At 38.5% G+C, this 25,899-nt stretch overlaps 1 protein-coding gene across 3 annotated transcripts; it reads right to left on the bottom strand.

Annotated features, from left to right (window-relative positions):
* Nucleotides 1–126: 126 nt before the first annotated feature.
* On the bottom strand, nt 127–18,926 carry si:dkey-127k13.1 (PWWP domain-containing DNA repair factor 3B). 3 transcript variants are annotated; one of them, XM_057853842.1, is made up of 14 exons: nt 18,801–18,926; nt 18,690–18,723; nt 17,576–17,817; nt 13,907–14,114; nt 13,623–13,754; nt 13,487–13,557; nt 9,938–10,014; nt 9,790–9,850; nt 9,615–9,693; nt 9,452–9,502; nt 8,923–9,200; nt 1,962–2,189; nt 1,803–1,891; nt 127–1,718 (listed from the first exon to the last, which is right to left on the bottom strand). In XM_057853842.1, the coding sequence occupies exons 3-14, from the start codon at nt 17,792–17,794 to the stop codon at nt 1,640–1,642; spliced, it is 1,572 nt and encodes a 523-aa protein (XP_057709825.1). In that variant the 5' UTR covers nt 17,795–17,817; nt 18,690–18,723; nt 18,801–18,926; the 3' UTR covers nt 127–1,639. The 3 variants fall into 3 exon arrangements, with proteins under 3 accessions (XP_057709825.1, XP_057709846.1, XP_057709835.1); XM_057853863.1 differs by having other exon boundaries at nt 13,623–13,733; XM_057853852.1 differs by lacking the exons at nt 18,690–18,723; nt 18,801–18,926 and adding an exon at nt 18,455–18,632.
* Between the last annotated feature and the right edge of the window lie 6,973 nt (nt 18,927–25,899).

Here is a 25,899-nt window from a genome sequence, read left to right as displayed (position 1 = left end):
CAAATTATTTATTGAAGTACAAATAAACACGTAAATAACAATAATAAATCACAAATAAACAATTAGTTCAAATGCTGATAGAATTAACTAGTGTAGCATTCCGATTGAAAAGATGGTCTCTTAAACTGATGGTTACAACTTTTATTCCATCCTTGATGTAAACACACCGTAACCACTACGGTGCACACAAATAAAGCAACACAATTAGAAATTAACAAAAACATTTTACCTTTTTCCTTTGAAACTTTATTTATATCTCAATGAATTGCCTATATGAATTGCCTTTACCTTAATTTATTACCTTAACATTGACAATCTCTCCCTTGAGTGCAATCACTGTATATACTGTATATATTTATGACCTTTTAACCTTATATAATTTTCTATACCATAAAATAAACCATAACATGAAATAAACCTTTCAATTAGCATTAAGAACAATACTAATAGCACTTATAGGCCCATTGTCAATGAAACATTATTATTTAGTAAGGCGACAGCACCCTCTGGTGTACAAAAAATGAAAAAAACAAAATTACAAACTGGGTGAAGGCGCTTGAGGTGTTTATTCACGGCCGACGTGCAGCCAAGTTTGGCATTGAAGAGACAGGACAGAAGAGTGTACTCTCCTTTGTTTCTTTGAAATAAGTCAATGTTTTGGACACTGGTGCGCTTTTTTTGGCTTTGTGCCGCTTTCCCCGCTTGCAAACAGAGCATCCGACATTCTAACTTTCCACGCATATATTTTTTTAACCCTTCATTAACCGTCGACGGGATGTTGTGCTCGTCGACGGATTTACGTCATCGATGACGTCGACTATGTCGACTAGTCGGGACAGCTCTAACCACTTTAATTAGACTAATACTCAAGGCAATAAAATCTAATTCAAATTTTTTTTCTAATCGAATACTTGAGTTAATCGATTAATCCTTGCAGCACTAATTCATTAAATGGTGGTCAAATGGAAGCAAAGACCATTTCCTATCGGAGAGTCTCTGGTTTAAGGCAATAAGCAAAAGCTATCTTACTTTGGGATATACGCTAGAATGTAAGGAACTGAACATACTGTAGCGTGATTTACTTTTAACAGGGATGCAGTGATACTTATTCTAATACACAAGCCCATGTGTCACACTGCGTGAGTAAAAATATTAGAAAATGTTGTTCTTGTGTTTGATTCCTCTTCCATACACGATTCCATTTTGTTAATATAGTTTACAGAAATTCATTTTTACTACATTTTTTGCTGGTGGCGTGATTTGGGATTTTCTTAAATGAAAAAAAGTGTGCAGTGGCTCAAAAAAAGGTTGAAAAACACTGCCCAAGAGTGATATGGCATGGTTGTGTTGGGACTCTTTTCAGGTGAGAAAACATTTTGTTGAAGACACTTTGCACTCATATTGTATAATTCTAATTTGAAAGGCCTTGAGTGAAATGGCGGCATTTCACATTAAGTCTATTAATCCGACCACAAGTGCAACAAAAACAGTATCAGACACAGTGACAACAGTGAAACAGTCTTTCATTGAGCACTTAATGTGTGAGTGGTTAGGAGCGGTTACAAATGGTGATAAAATTTTTTAAAAAGTCTTGATGTTCAAGAACGCTTGTTTAATCAGCAGATCAGTCTTGCTCCAATCAGGAAAGTGTTGTGTCCGGATGCTGGTATTCTTTTATCCAGTGCCGCTCAATCATTCTATCATACGCTTGTCTTTCCCTACAACAATAAAATATAATAAATAAATCTTATTCAAGACATTGTTTTTCTCTTTTCAAATGTATATGTATAATCAATTGTTACCTGTTACTTAGACAACGTTTTTCTAAGTACTTTTCTTCTGCCTTCGTTACTGAGACATTGTCCAACCCAGCGATGGCATAGGTCATAGCCTGAAGAACAATTTTTAAATGTGTATAAAATATATTAATTGCTACCAATGGGCACAACAGCATGACTTGCCTCATGGAGAAGCACATCAGGAACAAATAGGAGCCGCTGTATGGAATTTAACGCAGGCTGGCAAGGAGTTGTGTTTACAGTCTTCTTGTAGAGCTTGCTCAGGTAACGGTACACCTTTTCTAATTGTGTGCCGTCTTGGAGGTAATACACAATTGGAGAAGAATTAGATTTAGATTTCTTCTGAAAAAGATGAAGCCACTTCGACTGCACCTGCCCCCGGATCACAGCCTATGGGAGCAAAGAAACAGGATGGGTTAGTTATCTATGACAAGCACTATTTTCCAGAATATAAATCACAGCTTTCCATTGTTTAGCTGGGCCTGTGATTTGTATTAATGTGTTTCTACTGCAGGGACACCTGATTTGTTCCACTCCATATTGAAAAGAATAAGCCAAAAGTGTCAAACCACCATCCTCAATTACCTTAATTTAAATTTAATAAACCGCTTCGCCAAGCATGAATTTAACACCACAAAAAGACCATGTTGATGCCAATTTCCCACCATTTGTTTCAAAAGGTTCAGCAACATTAGAAAATGACTATTCTGCTGGATACTGGGGGAGAGCAATCACTTATTTGTGTGATGTTATTCTGACTCAGATATTTTAGCTTTGGAAGTCAAACTGAGTGAGGTGTGTGCACCTTTACATTTTGTGTATTTTAAGTTGTTTTGTGTCGGGCAAAGTAAAAATTGCCGTGAGAGCACAGCTCTCCATTGCTGGGGTTGATCTGATCCTCAGAAATGATTTGGCTGGTGGAAAGGTTTTCCAGTCTCCCGAGGTTATTGAAAATCCATGTGCTTATATGCATGTTTCCGATCCGGTGGGGGCAGATGTCTTGCTGTGTGTGCCTTCATTCATGCCCAGGCATGAAAAATTTGTGACTTTATGGATATTAGTGACACTTTTCTGAGCTCATCCAAACCCGCAAGGACACCAGACCATTAAAAAAAAAAAAAAAAAAAAAAAAAGTTCCCATTAAGTTCCAGATAATGAAAATCTTGCGCTGTCAGTAGACAAAGAATCAGCTAATTGCAGCCCAAAATGTTAACAGTAGCTTGTCTCATTGTTTTTCATTAGTGAAAAATCCAACAAGTCTTAAGTCTGTTCCCTACCAATTTGAAGGAGGGCCCCTGATGCGCCTACAGCCTACATTTCTCCCACTGAAGCAAATAAAAAAGTGCTGCTCAAGTGTTGATTTTCACTGGCCTTTCTGGGTGTGGGTTTGACGGGAGGAGCACTGATGTGTGTTATTTCCTGGTTCCTTTAGACCAGAACTTCACATATATACCAGTACACTCCAGGTGTTCCCTCTACTTCCAGAGTTGGCAGAGTTGTTCAGAAGTGATATTGAAAAAGATGTTGGTAGTGATTTGGAGTGAGAATAAGAATTTGTTATAAGATATGTTGGACAGTTCACGCTATACGGTGCTGTGAAAAAGTATTTGCCCTCTTCTTGAAATTGTTTTCGTCATATTTATCAGACACAAAAGGTTTCAGTTCATCAAACCAATTTTTATAGCACATATAGGTTTCAATACCCCCCGTATTTAGAAACAGCATTTTATATTTCTACGGGTTGTCTCTGCGCAACTTAAAATTTGTTTGATGCTTTGTGATAAATATGCAAAAAACTGACACAGGGCTACTTTTTGACTGCACTGTAGTAATATGAATAATATGTTGCATTAACACACACCTATTTAGCCTGTTGTTCTCCAGTTTATTGATATTACTATAGTGTATGTGTTCATTGTCTCCAATAAAATACAATTTGCCCCAAAAATGTGACATAGTCAGGGGCGACCTATATAATTTTTTTTCCTTTTTAATTGTACATTTTTTGGCCAGTGCGACTTAAAGTCAGAAAAATAAAGTAGCTATGTGTGTAACAGTGGTTCTCAAACATTAAATTTACAATATAGTTTTCCAAATGCCATAATTTTGACCTGAGGTCATCTGCCTCGACATTCCAGAGGCCTTAATGCACCCCTCTACTGGAGAGGCTGATTTTGTTCCATCAAGACTTAGAACCAAAAACTTTTTTTTATGACAACAGCGTTAATGTACTTAAAGACACCAGACCAGTTGAAGGAAAGTTATCAGCACAACCTGGGGTTCAATTAGACCTACGCGATGACTATTGAGAAAATGGATATACTTTTCAGAAGCCTGAAATTTGCATTTTAAAATGTTTTTCCTTGATTGGTTTTAAGCGTAGGCATGAAAATGGGTCAGGGGTTAAAAAGGTGAGAAGGGTGTGGAGGAAATATGTTCCGGTAGGGATGTCCCAAATGACTAATTTTCTCCCGATCAGTCAACCGACTATTGTTACAATTAGTCGACTAATATATATATATATATATCAGGGGTCGCGTTAACCGGAAATTTTCCGTCGTTGACCGGTTTTTTAAAACGGTGACGGAAAAAACTGAAGTCCGTCAGTCATTTTGACAGGTTGCAATTCACACCCCAGACCACAGGGTGGCACATTAATTAGCTATTGTCTCTCTTAATGCATGACGTCGTTGGCTATTCTGTCAGAATATTGTAGCGTAACCGGGGTCTGGCGGCGGCACCGTGATTGACACATCAACGCGAGGTTCTTATTGGTGCACCCGGTGTGCCAGCGCGTGATCCAATTGGTGGACTAGATTGCCGCCTGTGTATAGACCCTACTCACGTGACGTCACAGCCACGCCCCCGCGCCATGTTGTCCGCATACTCGTCATAGAAATGCATTAGCGCTTCGTAAATTCCTCCTATTATTGCACGTTTTACTGCTTGTCAACATTAATACTCAAAATGGTGAAGTCGTGTGTGGCGGTCGGTTGCAAAAACAGAGAAGATAGACGGAGAGACTTGAATTTTTACCGTATTCCGAGAGACCCGAAGAGGAGGCCGCGATTGACTGCTGCAATTCGACGAGAAAACTGGGCTCCAAACGACTACCACAGATTATGTAGTAGTCATTTTATATCTGGTAAGATGCATTTAATATATATTTAGAGGGTTTTGGGCTGACAACCACAATTAAGATCATTGCTAGGCTAATCGCCGACAACATACACGTATGTATGTAGTGAAAGTGCTATCGCTAAACCGTATAAACATTAAAAGCCCTAACTCCATTGACAAACGACATGAAATACATTAGACTTGACAGTGGATGTTACCAAGAACAAAAGATTTTGAATTGAAAATTTCGTAACTCACCTTCTGAGCACAAGATTCCTGCCGAATTTTCGTGTACGAGGACGTGTTTCACCCAACCAGCAACGTAGCATTTATAAGCCTCCAAGCTCTTAAAGTTTTTCAAACTTTCGTGAGAATAGGATGATTTTGTGTGGACAAGATAGATGTCAGGCGAAGCCAGCGGGTCGAAAAACATCGATTTAGGCATCGAATACGGATCTGGCGAATGGATAAACTGAAGCTTTTCCACGTAATGCCTTTTATGCAACGGATCCAATGAGTTTACAGCGTCAGATAACACCGGGGCTTCCATGAATTGCTCTATAACTTGCTCGACTAATTGAAAACAATGAGAATAGGTCTGAAAAAGAGGTACAGTATGGCGGCCGGAAACCGAGACACGCCCATTTTGTGACGTAGGTGAGTAGGGTCTATAGACAAGTTTTCGAGGTACCGGTTTACTTCCTTATGTCTTCCTTCCCCTTCCGTTTCCGCCTGTTTACCATTGAAGTCAATGGCGGTGGAATCGAAGTTGGAAGGTCTTTATACAAGATCCCGGGAATGTTATTTTGATGTAGGCGGGTGGAGAACCAAGCCAAGGCCTCCATGCTTCGTACCATGTCGATTTCCAAACCATGGGTGCTCGTACTCGTCATACAGGTGGGAGGGAAGGAGATGGACAAAACTGACAGCTCCTGCAGTCATGCCCCCGCTGTTAAGGAAGGTAATGTGCTCTAAAAATACGAAACCTAAAATCTGGCGCATGAAACGACTTGTTGCCTTTGCTATTGATATTACGATGATGATTGTAATTACGAAGTTTAATCATTTTTACAACAACTAGCTTCTGCTACTGCTGCTAGCCGCCTGTTACAAGTGTTACAAGTTTTTATTCGTTTGTTTACAGCTGGGAAATGCTGTTATAAAAGAGCAGACAACTTGACTTGTACGTTGATGGACATATATTGAACATATATAGTTTGCGTTCCACAATGATGATGACAGCTCGACTCCCGGGAGAGGCCGAGAGAGGCAGGAATTGTGACAGACGGTGGTTCGCCGAGATCGCCGTGATCCAACTACGAACTTGTGAACGGTAGCATTTTTAAATATATGCTATTGGAGCTGGAATTACCGAAGAGGAGAGCGAGATGGACTGCTGTAATTCGACAAGAAATCGGGGCACCAAACGATCACACAGACTATGTAGTAGTCATTTTATATCTGGTAAGATGCATTTAATATATATTTAGAAGATTTTGGGCTGACAACCACAATTAAGATCATTGTGTGACGTTGGTGATTGGGGTCTATATGGTTGCCTCTTTTTCTTTGGGAGTGGAGTTGTTTTGTTGGTGTTGTTGGCGGTAAGCAGGGTAAAAAGAGGGAGAAAAATACAACTTCAGTGTCAAATTTTTCGCCGCCAAGCAAGCGTTACAAAATTAAAAATGAATGAAAACTAAATAATATTGAATATGTCATCATTATCATTTTAAAAATTTCAGTGACTGGTAAAAATAGATTATGACCGGATTTTTATGACCCTGTCAGTCAAAATGACAGACAACGAAAATGTCTAGCGCAACCTCTGATATATATATATATATATATATTTTACTAAGTACAAATAAACATGTAAATAACAATAATTAATCACACATGAACACTGAGGTCAAATGCTGATAGTAGGCCTGAACGATATTGGGGAAAAAAAACTATCATTGCGATTTTTAGGGAGTTTGCGATATTATATTGCGATATTAAAACGACAAAATTTTAACCAAATAACTTGAATAGCTCCGTTCGGGACAGCTGCACTGTTGACGAAGAACAGTTTGGTCGCGCTGCCTAGCAGGAGGGAGCGTGAGACACTGTGGTGCTGTATGAGCATGAAGCAGAAAAACATGAATGCATGTTGTTTTTAAATTTCGATGCTCTGAAAAATGGTGCCATCGGCCCAAATTTTTATAACTCAGTTAAATCCAGGATCTGCACACTTGCTGCGTTCATGAAGTAAAACAAAAGTTTAAATGTTGAAAAAAAAAAAAAAAAATTTGCACGTCCTGCGATGTGACTATTCCGCATGCGCACATTGCGATGGCGATGTTCAAACGATATATTGTGCAGGCTCTGTTGATAGAATTTACTAGTGCAAAAAAATGGAATGTAAATAGGTTCAGAACACTGACTTTGCCTTTCCAACATTATTCAAAACAATTCTTATAAAAAAAAAAAAAGAAAAAAAAAGTATCGCGTTATTATCATAGTATACTACTATATATAATAGTATTATAATAATTACATTAATTGCAAATCAATTTTTAAAAAGGGTGTCATTTTAAAGTTATTTTTAGTGTAAAATCTGAATTCTGTAGTATTATAGTATTTACATATTATAGTATTAATTCTGATGTATGTGGGATTAACTCCAGAAATTGTTATTTATGACAAACGTGACGTGCCTTTATTTTGAAATGTTCACCGGAAGTACGTTCGCTAAACCGCTACAACTTTACACTCCGCAAAAAGCACTCGTCATTGCTTGTGGGGTCACCAATAGATTTTTTGGTCATTTTTTCGTTTGCAAATGCTGTTAAACAGCGATTTTTCATGTTTAAAGTGTGACCATTTTAACCGCAAGTTTGCATTTTGGAAACGACTGTTTTATAGCTGGCTAACGTAAGTTGTCTTTTTTCCCCATTAGTCTCAGTGTAGCTATGCCAACGTTTACAGTGTTTAATATAGATGTGTTTCCTTATTTTGTACGTGCGAACTGTAATTCTACGGCGTGTTGTTGACCAATAAACATCTGGACACAACAACTGGAGTCTCATGTGTCATCTACGCACGTGGTGATAAAACGCAGCAGTGAAAATTACCGGCCTCATTTTTATTTACCTTGCGATAAATGGATTCATTGTTGCCTGGTATACCAGACTCACCGCTGTTCCAGCGATTGAGTCTGGCGACAGTTCGGTGCATCAAATTCCGAGGGCGGAGCAGGCCACAGCAAACAGACAGCGGAGTGGACCAATCAGCGACGGGCATACATGACGTTGTTAAAGCGACAAGTAATTAGCGTGAGCGGAGAATGTAGATGTTTATTCAACATGGCTAGCGCGAGCCATGTTGACTTTTGTCAATGACTTGTGTCGATGTGATTTTGGTACTTTAAAACTAATTTTACCGTGGATTGGAACATATTCTCGGCTCTCCCGTTCGCCATCTGTGTTGTTGTAGAGACTTTCGGCGCGCATGAGTGACGTTACTCGTAAAGAACACGTCACGCAAATAAACAAATCTGATTGGACGGTTGATTTTGTACTTGTTCGTTAATGGTCTGGGTCCCAGACTATTTCTCACAGTGTTTGAAAAATACAGGGAGAATAGTCTGGCGGTGCTGGGCAAGATTCATTGCATATCGTGACAGGCTTAGCAACTTCAATAATACATGTCGTTAGTTAGTTAGATGGATTTATGACGCCCCACACCACTAAAAATTTTCTCCTCGGATCTACACAACTCACGTATACACGTATCACGTAATTTGACTTCAAAACGGCAAATTTTGCCGAAAGGTGAGTGATTTTCATGCCTGTTTTAAAGCGACATTCTAATTTGTGAGAATGAATTTTAGGTTTTCATCATCTCTAAGCCATTAAAGAAAGTTTGACTTTTCACTCAAATGTATAACAAAATATATGTAATTTTTTCAAGATATTCTATCTACAGGTATACGAGATGCAACAACCTCAAACATTGATACCTTCAGGTGTTCTTCAACCTTGCGCTGCTTTACAATGTAGTCCACAAACTTCTCGTTGGCGCGATTGTAGGCAGCTTGAGTCCGGTCTGGCAAAATTCTCTTGGCATACGCTCTTGGCTGCTCCTGCTCGGCAAAGTTGATGGGCTGCTCCTGCGTCTCATAGTCTTCAATTGTATACACTGGTATACAGTGGTTTTCTTCCTTGATTACAGAATCACTCGCATTGGTTAGCAGTTTTTCAGAGACAGCCTGCGGGTACTTTCTCCTCACTGGATAACCTGAGCGAGAGTATGAGCCATTAAGACCACAGCAACAGGAATACAGAACAGACTTAAGAGCTAAAGTTAAAATAGGTGGCAATGTTTTCTGCATTATAAAGGCTCTTATCTGTGGAAAGTCTGAATTCTTAGTACATCTCCCTCATAGATTAAATACGTCTTTAAAGGTCTAAAGAGTGTGGGTTTTCATGAATCTATTCATATTTCCTAGTGCCATGCTACTTTGTTGTGGTGTGCGACAAGGATCTTACTCGTGTCGTGAGCAAAGTACTCAATGAAGGAGCCAGAAAAGGTGTTAATTGCTACAAAAGAGAACCAAAAAACAAAAACAAATCATACTGCTGATGAAGCTGTGCTAGAACATCATCTATCCAAATATGGACAATGATAAAATCAGTATATTGCAACAGTCACCTATGTGCATTTCGTAGTGAAATATCACATCCAAGGACCACTGCAGGAGAGGTGCATACTGTTCTTCTTTGGCTTCAGACTTAAGGGTTAGGGTTAGTCAGCAAGAGGCATTTGTCAACAGTGTACATACAGATAAGGTACAGGAATTACACTGGTATAATGTTTATATTCCTACCGGCAACTCCTTAGCTCCTTTAAAGTCAAACGGCGTCAGGGATTTCAGAGGTACAACACACCTTTCACAAGACATTACATACTTCACATTAGCTCCTGATACAGTGGGATAAAACGCAAAATTACATTAATAAATAGTAAATTCCTACCCCTTTTTCTGCAGAATGCTTGGTTTGTCAATGTAAACAATGCTAGCCTTTTTTGCTTTGTGATTTATTCGTTTGACCTGCCAAAGGAAAAAAAAAAACTTTCAGTCACATATTTAACAGAGATTGACAGATTATCGGCCGGGCTGATTATCGGCGTCGACATTTGGAAATTTTACGTATCGGTATCTGCCTCCCCCCCCATCCCCCCCCCCAAATCCGGCCAGCTTATATGAAAAAAAAAAATCAATTTAAAACACTATCTCCTGTCTGCTGCTAGTATTCACCCTGTCTTTTGATTGGTTCAATGGAAATGATGAATTGAGTTACATTTGTATTGCGCCTTTCTACCTTTTTAAGGCCCTAAAACTGCTTCACACTATATCCTCATCTACCTACTGGCACCAGGAGCAACGTTGGGTTTAGTATCTTGCTCAAGGATACTTAAACGAGGTTATCTGGGCTTTCTTTTCTGTGGAAAATTTTCAGAAAACCATTGATTAACCTTTTATTCAACTTTTTAGAGATTTATCAGAGTTCACGAAATGCAGGCACTCCTGGAGTTATTTTTCTATTTGTGTGATGAAATTAACATAGTTTAGGAATTTCAAAGAAGTTCAGTGTTTACATCAGGGGTCCCCAAACGATGGCCTGCGGGCCAAATTTGGTCCGGCCCCCTGAACAAAAAAAAAAAAAAAAATTTTTCCCCCTCAAGAGTGTTATTTATTTCTTGGCTTTTCTGTGAAGAACACAGAGAGGGTTATTTGGTTATTATCTATTTAATTAATAGTGTTATTATTATTTATTTTTATATTATATTATTCTTTTTATTGTATTTACTTTTGTTCCGTGAAGAATTCAGAAAAGGTTATTTAATTGTGGCTTTCTGAAAAACAATAAATTTTTACTAGGGCTGTCAAAATTATCGCGTTAATGGGCGGTAATTAATTTTTTATTTAATCACTTTAAAATATTTGACGCAATTAACGCACATGCCCGGCTCAAACAGATTAAAATGACAGCACAGTGCAATGTCAACTTGCTATTTGTGTTTTTTGGAGTTTTGTCGCCCTCTGCTGGCGCTTGGGTGCGACTGATTTTATGGGCTTAAGCACCCATGAGCATTGTGTAATTATTGACATCAATAATGGCTGGCTCCTAGTTTATTTTTTGATTGAAAATTTTACAAATTTTATTAAAACAAAAACCTTAAGAGGGGTTTTAATATAAAATTTCTATAACTTGTACTAACATTTATCTTTTAAGAACTACAAGTCTTTCTATCTATGGATTGCTTTAACAGAATGTTAATAATGTTAATGCCATCTTGTAGTGATGGGTCCAGTGATACTAATGCGCCGGCGCGCGCGCCGAGCTCATGGAGCAACCCCTGCATCGGTGCGCGTATCGCTACAAGAAAATCACGTGACCGATGCATGAACTCATTCAACTGTGTCGACACAGTCATGACGCGGCAAACTGCTTCAAAAGGAAGCGCGTCTGTCAACGCGATGGAGCTGCTGAAACAATCCACATCTCACGGTTACTTCCTCGTTGTCTACATGCTGTGGAAATGGATGTAAGACAGGGAAAATGCAGTTGTCATCTTCCATTCAAAATACAATTAATTTGAATGTAAATCTGAGTTTATTAGTGTGACAGGTACACGCGGGTCCGTAATTTGTGGAGCCTTGCCTACACCTTTACCTGCATTTGACATGTTAGCTTAGTGGTCAGAGCGAACGCCACTCGTCCCCGACGCGTAGTGCGCGCGAGTTCGAGTCCTGGTCAGAACGTATCGCAACGCAAGACCAAAACTTTCGGTTTTACTATTAAAGTTATTTTTTTTTTGCAGGTGAAATGTTGCATTTGTACTTTGTATATGCCTAACCTGCCATATACAAACAGTTGCCACCTCCTCAATGCTGAAGCATTACTGGCCCAAGCATGAGAACGAAGTTTCTGATAATCCCAAAATAAACACAGGTATAGAGCCATTCCTTTACTTTCCCACAGTCACTTTTTTGGTAATTTATTAGAAATCTGTAATTAAGCTATAATTTATTTTTTGTCCACTTCAATTTCTTTCTGGTGGGTTATGGTAGCACTTAGATGACGAAGTGGGGAGTCAAGAAGGCAATGCAACTGTAGATGAAATTGCAAAAGTGCAACGATGCATGGCTGAGCCGAACATGAACCGAAGCCCAACTGAGCCAATGGACATCTTATCCAAACCTCTTTCAACTGGAAATTCTTGTGCATGCTGGCATCATTGGTTCCATGCGAGTGTGTTGTCCACAGCAGGCTTGTTTGATTTTAAAAAGGTAACCAACTAAATTTTAAACATAAAAAAAAACCCTATGTTTTTGAATAAAATTTTATCAGAACAAAAAGTCCACAGGCATTCCTCATTCACCCATTCATTATTACTTACATTTTCACATTATAATATATGTTCACATAATTTAAAGATATGGAATAATGCAATATGAATGCAAAGACTTAAATTATTTGATTTTACATGCTATGTCATCAATTCAGTGTCAGTCTGTCAAGTGGGTTGCCTGTAGGGATTTTTTATGTCCAGCAGGTGTCAGTATTCAATGACACAGTATCCACACTGTGTCAACACAGTGTGTCACTGTATCGACACGCTTCATGAGGTCTCACGGACCCATCACTACCATCTTGTTGATTTATTGTTATCATAAACAAATACAGTACTTATGTACCGTATGTTGAATGTATATATGCATCTTGTGTTTTATCTTTCCATTCCAACAATAATTTACAGAAAAATATGGCATATTTTAGAGATGGTTTGAATTGCGATTAATTACGATTAATTAATTCTTAAGCTGTAATTAACTCGATAAATGTTTTTTTATTTAGGCACTCCTGCAATCGTCACACATTTTCTGTTACAAACTGACCCCGGCCCCCCATTAGAGAAGGGAAAAGTTATGTGGCCCTCACAGGGAAAAGTTTGGGGACCCCAGGTTTACATTATTTTTTTTAACGCCAATTTTTACACTTTTACTGCAAATGAATTTCTGCTCCAAAAATGGAGTTATCGACCCATATAACTACTAATATTCGGTATCGGTCATGATAAACCCATATTGGTCGAGCCCTAATTTAATAGCACTTTAGCTAAAGCACACTGAAGAACAGGGGCGTTTAAGTTGGTCCTCAATGGCTGTTATGGGTCCCGGTGCAAGTTTTTATTCCAACCGATCCAGACCAGCATAGAAACTTTAATTAGTGATGTTTCTGGTTAAAAAGCCGCACCGACTGCAATCAACTGATAACAGTACACTTTTCACACCACCTTGGTGAAAAGTGGTCCTCTTGATCAGTCAGAATGAAAACATGTACCCATTGCACCCTTTGTGGAATAGTTTGGAAACATTTGCTGTTGATGGACCTTTCCCCAGAGTTGGTCTACTTTGAACTTCCTATTAGGGTATTGATCAGGATATTATTGTGCGAAGCAGAAAGCCTGTATAAGCCCTTAGAAAAATGCATGAAAAATAAAGTTTCTACACTCACCAATGCAGGCCATTTCGGAAAGTGTCTATATTTACACCACACAAACTCTCCATCTGAAATTGATGGCGATCCTGCGATATAAACAATGAAGTTTATTTACATCCCATATAGACATTGCCAAGTACATTATTCTTACTTGACTGTGTCAAGAAGCTTGGCAGCTCCTCATCTTCATCACTTTTCTCATCCTCTTGGAGAGAAAGAGGTGACAGAAGCTCTTCATGGTCACTTTTCTCAATGATCAGATCTGGTGAGAGCAATGACTCGTCTTGTTGGAGGTTGAAAAGATAACATGGAAAAGCCAGATGCACATAAATACTATTTTCTTGATTAGCTTTGAAGCAGCTCAACATAGAGGATGGGTTGCGGACCTGAAATATCTAGGCCTCATTTTATGATTACTTTGAATTACAGCGTTACCTTCTTTTGTTTCAAATCTTGATTGTGAGGGTTCAGACGACAAAGCAGTGATGGACTCTTTTGTGTTCTTTCTTAAGCAGCGGCGTTTAACTGGAGAACAAGTAGTTATTGGTTGTCTTTTTCTAAACTGTTGGGATTGGAACACCTCCATGCCCCTCTTCCTGCTCTGAGCCCTTGTTGTATAGCGTGGTGACTCTACCTCTGATGTCTGTGGTAAAACGTATGGGCAGAGTTAACAATCAAAGTTGTTTATATTTCATCTAAGGCAAATAACAGGCACATCAGGAAACAATGTAGTATTTGTCTATTCTACTGTTGACCTGAAAAATCATGAGACACGCATTTTCAATGACATGCAGAAAACTAGATGTTGAAAACAAACTTGTAAAAACTAATGATCAAAACAGACATTGTACAAAGTGTCATTGTTAACTCATTAACTGCCATTGACACCAATAAACAACAAACACATTTGAACTGGGATGGTTAGCATTGATTGATCACATTACAGTGCTATTGACTACGGTATACATCTAATCCACTTGGACCTGGAGGGATAGCAGCAATCGCCTGATTGCTACCAGAAACCCCGGTGTCAGTGTCAGCTAATTTTTATTTGTTAAGTAAATATCAAATCTGTTTTAACTGTAACATAGACATCAACATACTTGACTGGACTTCAGAAGCGAGTAAGAACAAGGCCTTGGAGTGGCCGGCCGGCAAGAAAAGGAGCAGAGTCGAGGGCAGAAAAGAGACGGCGAGGAACAGGGACTTGTACAAGTAGAGGTGACCAGAAAACGCAAGGCATAGAAAAAGGCTACGTGATTATTGAAAGACGGAAGCTCACATCCTGGTAACACCACATCGATTATTTGAACTGCCTGAATTATAGGACTATCTCATACGCATTTTATATTTATTTAGATTGCATACATGCACGTCACTTTTGAGATTTTGAACTTATCCTGCACTGTAAAGGAATGTTCCACAATTTCATTGTATAACTGTATAATGATAATAAAGGGCTATTCTATTCTATAATAAATTGTGATTGTATATAGAATTCATCAATAATCTATATATTTTATTTATAGTTGATTCTGCATGTTTTCCTCAAGTATTAAGTTTCTGATGAGGAATTGAGTGATTTATTAGCTGTTGAAACCTTGCAGTAAATAAAAAAATTGAGTTGCTATTTTGGTCAAAACATGTTATTTTTATTGATCCTCAAAATATAGGTGATTATCTCTGCATTTGGTGATTTTTGTGCATCTAGTGTAAAACCAGAGAATTTTATAGCCATTTAAAATTTTGTTATATAAAAATAATCGGGATTTTTATAAGGGAGCGACTTTTATGCTCATGGAGACTCGTATATGGCTAAGGTAGGTTCCTGTTTTGGTTTTAGGACGGTAGCAGCTTTGGTTATGAAAATATTTGAATTAAAAATTTTTGAAAATAGGTCCCCTATGGATCGGCCCAGTTTCCCGTTTAATGTCAAGTATTATGAAGTTTACAACAGTAGCAATGTTGTTGATGTGCTAATATGTCAAACGTACGATAAAAAAAATGTACTGTTTTTACATTGACCTCACAGTAATTCTGGTTTTTCTATCACCCTCAATGGTAGCCAATGAGTTAAGGAAAATGATGTCCTGGGGATGTCCAAATTTATGTAGCAAATCAAACACAAACACAAACACAAACACAAACACACACACACACACACACACACACACACACACACACACACACACACACACACACACACACACACACACACACACACACAGTATATATGGCGGAAAACACAGCCAAGGCTGAAAAAGCAGTTTCTGCTCTTGCACCTCTCTTTAAAATAAACTGCTGTATTTTAAGCCAAAAGAACTGTTGTTGTAGAACAATATGTCTATATGCTGCCATAGCAGAGTCATGGTGCATTAAGCCTCCGAACGATTTTTAATTTGTCCATTTTACCCTACAAAACCCCCCGTTTACAGACGTCACGCAACCGCTTTTGTTTCAACCCAGCCATAAAAAGAAGCTCAGTAATTCTATTTATTATTCGAATTGTCTGTCCTTTTTAGTTCAGAATCATAAATTGATGTCTAAAATTTAGTTAAAAAAAAAAAAAAAAAAGACAAAAAAATGATTCACTCACATATTTTAAACTTTTAACCAACTTACGTAAAAAAATGGTGTCTGTAAAAATGTCACGGATATCTACCGCATAAGTATCGCTTGAATATATTTTTTTCGTTACTGTCGCATTTTCTCCCATATGTTAGATGATAAATAATCGATCCAAACGAAGAAAATTTGAAAAAAAAAAAAACGTTTAAAAGGGTAAATATATAAAAAGAACATCTCGACCACTCCTTGATGTCTGCGATTTCTGTATCGCGACCCTTGTTATATTACCGTGTTTCACCCTTAAAATCCCCCCAAAATCCAGCTGTGGCCATTCACAGCTGTGTCTTGACACTCAGTGATATATGCTACATAGAGTTTTTGGATCTAAACAAGGTAAGTACGCGATAATCTCTCGTTAAAGTCATGGCGTCTTTAATTCTGCTCTCACGTGTCATCACCTCCAGATAGGGTTTCGCTGTTTAAATTTTTTTTTTTTTTTTTTGTTGAAACGCCCTCCTGTTCAAAAATGTTCTTCCCCTAGAAAATTGAGATTTTAAGCTTTCCAATGATGTATCACACATGCATATCGCCCAATTTTGAAAGTTGGCCAAATTGGGGGTCTCAGAGCGGAACTTCAAGTCAACCGAGTGTTTTCCGCCATATATATTTATATACACACTAGGGCTGTCAAAATTATCGCGTTAACGCGCGGTAATTAATTTTTTAAATTAATCACGTTAAAATATTTGACGAAATTAACGCACATGTCCCGCTCAGACAGTATTCTGCCTTTTGGTAAGTTTTACAGCAAGGTTTTTTGTGCCGTCTAACACCGAACTCTTGTGGTCGCTTTGCGGCATGGTTTATTGCTTTCTTGCCAGTTCAATATGGCTGCATGACATCTCGGGCTGACGCCTACGTTGTAATGTTGTGCTTATATGATCCTTGGACAAGATTTGTCCGTAAGTATGGTTGTTGTAAAGAATGTACATATTATGTTAGTAAGCGAAATGTTATATTTTTTGTATGAGACGCTTTTGTTTTATGTTTAGTGAACTTGTATAGCGTGCTAAGCTAACGTTGTTGCTAATGCAATGCTTGTGTACTTTTTTTTTTGTAGTTTCACTACGGTCTAAAGAGGACAACGGTTTGAGGCCATTTTATTAATAAATCAGATGAAAAAGGAAGAAGTCTGATTATTAAGGCGTCGTTCACTAGCTGTCTAGCTTTGGAAAAAGTAGACGCTTCGGAGTGAGGACAGCATAGACAGATTTAAATGACAGTCGAGTGAAATGCCCACTACAGTCCTTATGTACCGTATGTTGAATGTATATATCCATCTTGTGTCTTATCTTTCCATTCCAACAAATTATTTTACAGAATATATATATATATATAATTTACACAAAAATATGGCATATTTTATAGATGGTTTGAATTGCGATTAATTAATTTTTAAGCTGTAATTAACTCGATTAAAAATTTTAATCGTTTGACAGCCCTAATACACACACATTTTAGTGAAAATACAAATACCTTAGAACGTGTGGCGTAAATTTGAGGAAAAGGTGTGGACGTTGGACATAATTCTAGTAATTTCTTTTTTTTCCTTCCACGTCTTTTTGGTGTGGAACATGCAATAGCATGATTGGCAGTGTGGAAATCATTGCACGCCACAGGACTTGGTTCTTCTGTGGCTGAGGAGGAAATAGAGCCAGTGTTCCCCTTTTGTCTTGATGTCTTAGTTGGTCCCATTGTTTGTGATTTCTTTGGTCTGCCTGAAAAAAAAAAAGAAATAAAATAAAATGTTTTGTGTTTATGAAACATAGTTGATAAGGAATCACAGGATTTCCAAAATGGAAAAAAAAATATAAGTGAATGACTAAATAAAAATAAATGACAAGTATATTTTGTCATTGAAAATCCCAAACGGAAAAACGATGGCAAGTTTTTTTCTTTGCCTTTTCTATTTCGCTTGTCGTTGTCTTTGCTTTCGCCTCAGCTTTTACCGAAAGGAGTGGTTTGTCAATCAAATGGTGTTGGGTGGGGCATTCCAAACAGGAATGTGTTAGTTATCGACCGCATTAAATTTGATTGTCTTGTTGGTGTCGGGGTAGTTGGATAAGGCGAATCATCCAGCCTGTCAGCTGCTTCTCTAAAGAGTTGTGAAAATGATTTTTCCATATCTCTCCAAATAAATGATAATTTAAAAAAAAAAAAAAAAATCACACGTGATAAAGATTCCACACACCCCGTCGCTCCGAGACGTCGACGTCACTTTCTTTCAGGTAAACTAGGAGTAATCAACTATCGAATACTATTCCCCAAGACAGCCGTTTTCAAATAAAAGCTTAAGCAGCTTTCCCAAAGTATTAAAAAATGAATCTTAGTACAAAAACGCAACATGACAGATACCTCTCTTTCTCTTCAAGCCAAGACCACTTCTAGGATCAAATTCTCGACTGGATTCTGCCAACTTTGTCTCATCGGAAGTAACATACAAGTTCGTCACAGTTCGTGAACGAGATAACGTTGGTCAATAACCATGGAAACAATCTTTGATTATCTTCAGGTGGCTTAGTGGCAATACAAACATTATCACGTGGCAATCCGAACTAAGTGCAACACCGAACAAGTTCAAACTTCTTACTTTTAGTAGGTTTTTAGGTTTCACCGCGTGTAACCTGTAGAATGCGGAAGAATACAGTTAATATGGGTTGCTTAGACAAACTTGTAAATAACAAAAAAAGCTTCCTATTACCTTTATGGGCGCTATTGCGGATTGCCCTTTCTATGCAAAACACAAGATCTTTCTGAGGAACTACACCATTTTGCGCACGCATGCGCATTGCGCCTCTCAGTCAGCCGTTTTGTAGCGAGTTACGGGCCTACGGCAACTGCGATGGAACAAAACACAAATTTCACAGCCATCGTCATTTTAAACTAAAAGCTTGTATGAGATGTAGTAAAACAATTCCAACTCTAGAGAGCAGTGTTGAATTGTTAAAAATACACTATGCTACACCGAAACGACTTGATACTAGTGCACTGTTTAAAAACTGCCATAATCACAGTGGTTATGTTCAAACTGCCTGACAGATGGACGTCTTTTTTTTATTTATTTATTTATTTTTTTTATAAAGAGTAGATATGATGTAGAGGAAAACGACACCGATTACATGCGCAGACATATTGTGATGTCAGTTATGCACACTTACATAGACTCACAGACTCAAACACAGGTGACTAAGATCATGGGTGCTGGGCGGCTATATATCCATTTGGCTCTCTTTACAGTTTTCTCCATTATTACACATTGCCGCCCCCCCTGCACACACATTTATTAAACAAGAGTCTTTCCGCTAGGATGCACATTGTCTGTGGAGTTGTAGGCACGGAATCTTTGGGCTCCAAGCAAGAAATCCCTAGGGCCCCCACTCTACCCCTGCACGCCTCAAAAATTTTGTTTTTGCGCACAAAAATGGATAATAAATGAGTAAACAATGTAATAGTAAAATACAGTTAGGAGACAATAGACATAATATTTCAATAGAAAACCAGTATAAAGAAATAAAGTCAAATAAAAAATAAACTTACACACTTAAAATGACATAAAGTAACACAAGGTAACTTTTCAACCTTCATAGAATATTTTCATAACATGTGATATGCAGTGTTGTTAATCTGACTGAAAAAAAAAAGTACTTAATTACAGTTACAAATTACTTCTCCCAAAAAGCAATTGCGTTAGTAACTCAGTTACCTGAATGTAAGAGTACCGTATTTTTCGGACTATAAGTCGCAGTTTTTTTTCATAGTTTGGCTGGAGGTGCGACTTATGTTTGAAATTATTAACACATTATTCAATAATTTCACATGTTATTTTGGTGTTTTGGAGTGACACTGATGGTATGGTGAACTTGTTAGTATGTTCTTTATGCTATAGTTATCTGAATAACTCATAATAGCTATGTTGCGTTAATATACCGGCCTCGTTTGCATTTCGTTGTTCATGCATCATGTAACATTATCATACTGTACACTTATTCAGCATGTTGTTCTCTATTGTATTTTCATTTTAAATTGCCGTTCAAGATGACATAGCTGTTCTATGTGTTGGATTTTATCAAGTAAATTTCCCCCAAAAATGCGACTTATACTCAGGTGTGACTTATATATGTTTTTTTCCTCTTCGTCGGACATTTTATGGCTGGTGCGACTTATACTCAGGTGCGACTTATAGTCCCCAAAATACGGTAATTACCGTATTGGCCCGAATATAAGACAGTGTTTTTTGCATTGAAATAAGACCGAAAAAGAGGGGGTCGTCTTATATTCGCGGTCTAGACGTTATACCCATTCATGACGCTAGATGGTGCCAGATATAATTGAAGCGATGTTCTATCATGACAGATCTCAGCTACTCTCAAGTTTAAGCAGTTTGCATTATTTTATTGATATGTTTTTCCTTATTCGGATTTGTTTCAAGACTGCAGTTACACTTAGACTTCACTTTGATGGTTAATGCAGTTATTGCAATTTTTTTGTTTTATCACAATCGATTGGTTTATTTACATTTCAAAAACTAGAAGCCATTCATTTACGAATGTAATTTCACTTTAGTTTACATATTTAAATGTTCAGATATTAAGATTTGAATGAGGCAGAATAACATACTTTCTCTCAAATATATTGTTATAATCATTTTGTTTCGGATATACTGTAATTATTTTCTGTATAAAAATTAATTTGGTGTTCAAAAAGTCATTTTTCAAACTTGAGTCTTGAAAAAGAGTGGGTCGTCTTATAATCAGGGCTGTCTTATATTCGGGCCAATAGGGTAGTTACGTGGAAAAGTAACTAGTGTTACAAAAAACATCGTAAGCTTTGCTATGTTTGGAAGTCATTTAATGTTGTGAATCAACCGTTAAAGTTGTTAAAATTGCTCCCATTATTGCGTTAGTTCCCTTCTGTCTACTTTCGAAATGTGAAAGTTTTAAAACTGTTTTATCATTTAAAGATATATTAAAGTCAAGATTTTGCAGATGTAGGACTATTTTAAATAAAAAGTTACTGAGGTTCGCTAGGAAGGTTCTCTACAACAGAGCCTTCCTGAGAAGTCTGCTGCTTTAAGATAGCGGCTGTTTACTAACGCCGGCAAGTCTATCATTTCGCATCTAGGTGTCTATAAATGTGCTAACATCGCCGTGTCTGTCATTTCACATCTAGTTCTATATACATGTGATACCTAGCATCGTATAGTGGCATCATGTGGGCGTAGTTTGTAGGCTATCGGCTACAGTCAGGTATTATTGGAGCCACCTAGCATCATGTTTGCCACAAAGTCACAATTTCCTTCCCTCCTCCCCACTCCTGCTCTGCTCTCTCGTCTCCGTGAGTCTGTGTCTCTGTCTTATCTCGTGTCATTCAACCAACGTAGTAACGCACGTCTTTACATAGTCAGTAACGGGAATGGCGTTGCCTAGATGAGAAACTCACTACTGAACAAAATAACGCAGTTAGTAATGCCGTTATATTCTAACACCGTTATTAACAACACTGGTGATATGATGACTGACTAGTTGGACACCTCTGTTATGGCCTGGGGCGGGGGGGGGGGGGTCTGTATTGCTTTCACCGGTACTAATTAACTTTGAGGAGGGTGGCAGGAACCCTGCCACACAAAAAAACTATAAATTTGCTCACTGCTTTACGGCATACGTCACTTCCCCCTTTCCCAATTCGTTATAAAGACCGAAGTCGATGCAAACGCTTTCTCTCAAATTCTGCAAATAAAGCAGAGCAACAAAAGAGACATAAGTTTTGTCCGAGGAGACACAAAAAAGAAAAAGGGAGGCTACCAGGATAAAAGGACACTCAAGAATAAATGTTGACCCAGCGCTGAGGAGTTCGGGTTTGGGGGGGTTGTCGGGCCGATGGGGGAATACAGTAAAAAATCATACGTTTCTTATTGTCAACATCATCATATGCTATTGTTTAGCCACAGCTGGATTCATTATCTCATTACTACCGTAATTTCCCGAATATAAGGCGCTAACGCGCACCCCCAATTTACCTGCAAAATCTAGGGAAAATTCTTGTACCCGTGTATAACGCGCACCCTAATTTTAGCACCAATAAATACGGTAGAATACAAGAAAACAGCTCGTGTAGAAATACAGAAATGTCATTTTAATTTAACAAATTATAAACAGACATAACACAGCACAGTGATAATTACCGTTCCGGTAGTGCAAAACATTACTGTAACAACCTTTAACAACTTCTCCAACTTAAGAGAACCCGTGAGAAAACAAAACAGCCATATCTGTATTATACATTAACATCTAAAGCATTCTTATAAGTGCTTTTCTGCCCCTACCAATTGCTTTTGCTGATGACTTTGCTTGTTCCAGCTGCTTCTTCATTCGTTTCCAATACCGCACACTCGATTCTCCGACGTCATACCGTCTTGCCGCTTCACGAATTCCAGCTTCCTCAGATACGGAAATTACTTTCCTTTTGAAGGCTGCCGTGTAGCTTGCTCGTTTCATCATCATGAAATACCGCAAATGTATCTTCCTTGGAATTCTACTGTAAAGTAAAAGTGACGACTGAAGTGGGAAAACGAAAGGAGCTCATAACAGTGCAGACGAAACGAACTCACAGAAGTCATTCGACCAATCAGAGTGAAGTATTACCAAAACAAACGGTGACGTAATATACCGTAATGGCGGCAACAGATCACCGTATGCGTTTTCTTCAACACAACATAGCCGTGTCAATAAAGAAAAAGTCTTAAAATATACATATTTATATGTATTTATTTCTGTCTCCATCCATATACCCGTGTATAAAGCGCACCCTCGATTTTACAAGTGGATTTGGGGAAAAAAAGTGCGCCTTATTGTCGGGAAATTACGGTATTCATCCTTCAGCCGCTGGAAACAGAAATGTCATTTAATCCATCTGCAGGCGACCGAGAGATCAGGATTTTACGACACTGTGCGCAGGTCCTCATGGGAAATGCAGTCTACCTTAAGGCAAAACACTACCGCTTTTGTCCTCCTGTGTCGCCAAGAACGACCAAAAGTGAAGTTACTTAGGCTACGTTCATACTATACAGGTCTTAATGCATGAATCAGATTTTTTCATGTTTTTCCGACCCGAGTGAGGCATTAACTTGACGGTCTGAACGTGGCAAGTCACCTAGAACTGGACCATTTCAAATCCAATCTTGGTCGCTTTCGTATGTTGTTCAAATCCGATCTGGACCACATTTTTCCTGAATGTCGCGGTGGTCTGTACTGTCAAGTCTCTCAAATCGAAATTCATGGAACAATTACGTTATCAAAGAGCGAGAGAGAGGCGACGGTAGCGGTGCAGCTGTGCGTTATTAGCGCCTAGCTTGCATTGAACATGGCTTTTGGGGAAGGGCCGGGTTTGACAACAGTCATAAAAAAAAAAAAAAAAAAAGGGTTGAGGATAAGCCTGAGAATGATCGGTTTTCTCTCTGCTCTATATGAGCAATATTTCAACATTACTTACATGGCTGAGAGTTGGGGGAAACTGCCCGTATGTGTGTGTTACATGCACGGACAGTGCGTGCATGCTATCGATCCATATAAACTTTGAATATAAGCCTAAACGGGGATTATTTATGTCTGTTATTGGTGTCCTCTTTTTGAAAAGCAAAATATGATATCCCTGGAATGACAGCCAGCATGTGTGGCCATTTGTTTTGATGCTTCTGCGCATGCGGGTCTTCTTGCTCAGCGCGTCTCGGACTGCGAATTAGTGCGCATGCATACTACTTGATTGGTCTCACTGGACAAAGGCAGTCTCAACGGGCACGCCAAAAAAACAGTTATGTCAAAAAAACGGATTTGTGCATTAAGACCTGTAGTATGAACCTAGCCATAGTGTGGCTTTAAAAAGTTGGATTTTTCTCAAGATACGCGGGGTCCAATGACAGCATCAAGTGCAGGTTCCTAAGGTGGAAAACCTACTTGTTCCTACGGTGTCAGTTCAAATGGCCAATTTTTGTAGTTTCTGTGGAATACATTTTGGCATTCCCTTTATTGGTCAGGGCAGTGGCGCCTCCAGAAATTTTTCATAGGGGTGGCCAGATGGGGCCACTTAAAATCTTGGGGTGGCCAAAACTAAAAGCCATAATTTCAGGTTTTCATTATGTTATAAATAAAATGTATTTTTATTATTATTATTATTATTATTGCAGTAAAAAGGTCAGGGGAAAACTATCAGAAAGACTTAAGGACACGGCTACTGATATACTTTGGTGTATTGCGTAATATTTGATGTTACTAATGATTTAATGTGCATAGTCCATAACTGTCCAGTCAACATTTTGAGTTCCACAACAATTGTTTTATTGTGTTATATATTAGGCATAAGGTGTACATTTAAGTTAACAAACAAAATACAGTGGTACCTCTACATACGAAGTTAATCCGTTCCAGGACCTTGTTTGTAAGTCGAAATGGTCGTATGTCGAGCAGGATTTTCCCATAGGAATACATTATAATTCCATTAATTTGTTCCACAGCCCAAAAACCTTCACTAAATCCTTAAAAAATACTGCTGGTACTATTACAAATGGCAATTACACATAGCAAAACAAATAAATTATAAATCAAAATCGGAATAATAATAATAATAATAATAATAATTCCTGTATTACTGTAACGAATCGGGTTCTAATGTGGCGGACGTTTTTTGCTGACCTTGAACGCACCGCGGGGCTGACATGCCAGAGACAGACTGGTGAGCTTGAGTTTCACTTTCACTTTGAATGTTTTCTTGAGAACACCGTCAATTGCGGCAGACAGAAGGTGTTTTTGTTTTGAATAAGTTGTGAAATAAATGATAAAAACGTGGCGAAGTTGGCGATTTCTCTGGAGATGTTACCCCAATAAGAATTGTCAGCTTAACTTATAAAGACTGGCGAACGATGGTCGGAGGAGGACCGTGGAGATGCATTGTTGAGCCATTTCACGGATGCCCACCCTACGCTCATATTTTTCTGTCATTTGCATCTTCATTTAGAAGGTAAGCGTCAACTTTTTCCTTGTTTCACCACCTGTACCAACCTTTTCTGAAACCAGTGTTGATTTGTCACACAAGAAAATCCGCCGTGCATTCGTCTGCGGTGCTGCCATTGTCGTCGTATTTCGAGCATGTCGTCGGATGTAGAAACAAATGGCGAGTCAAATTTTACGTCGGATGTCGAAAAGTTCGTGTGTCGAAGCGATCGTATGTAGAGGTACCACTGTAAATGCATTCATTTGGGATGAAATGCATAATTGATGCTGCAACAATCTAACGATATACTGGCAAGCGGGGTGGCCGACCAATTTATAAGGGTGGCCGTGGCCACCCCCTGGTGGCGCCACTGGGTCAGGGCCCCAAGCAACTGCTGGGCTTGCCCATCTCATCGCCCCACCTCTGCGGATTGTCTTCCCTTTAATAACACCGATTTTTGGTGGCTTGATTCTCAATTATTTTTTTTCCTTGATGATGGACAGAAATGTTCAATGAGCATTTATAGTCAAGTCTAAAATTGATTTCCCAGTCGCCTTAAAATTTGACCCCAAAAAGTTTTACAGTATTTGGTGGTTCGGTTAGACACTTTGCCCATAGTGTTGTGCTTCTTTTATAGAAATTTCTTAAACGGTAAATGAGACATTTCTGTTGTCTGGCAATTAATGTTAGAAAATCCCTTTCAAATATTAAATATGTTGTCGCCAAGGTCGGTGAACGCACCACGCGACAGAACTAAGCAAATTCAAAGCATCGAGTCCCCGCCCCCCTAACCAGATGTGCGCCCGGCCAGGGTCTTG

Source organism: Corythoichthys intestinalis, chromosome 1 (assembly GCF_030265065.1).
Source record: "Corythoichthys intestinalis isolate RoL2023-P3 chromosome 1, ASM3026506v1, whole genome shotgun sequence".
NCBI lineage: Eukaryota > Metazoa > Chordata > Actinopteri > Syngnathiformes > Syngnathidae > Corythoichthys > Corythoichthys intestinalis.
This window is presented reverse-complemented; position numbering and strand designations above follow the sequence as displayed.

Bases quoted from the DNA above. Each gene is read 5' to 3' on its own strand.
- si:dkey-127k13.1 (XM_057853842.1), bottom strand. From the start codon at position 17,794: ATGGGACCAACTAAGACATCAAGACAAAAGGGGAACACTGGCTCTATT. The intron at 14,115-17,575 runs GTATTTGTATTT...GTTTTACCACAG, and splicing joins TTTACGCCACACGTTCTAAG to ACATCAGAGGTAGAGTCACC. The intron at 2,190-8,922 runs GTATCAATGTTT...TTGCTCCCATAG, and splicing joins AGGTTGAAGAACACCTGAAG to GCTGTGATCCGGGGGCAGGT.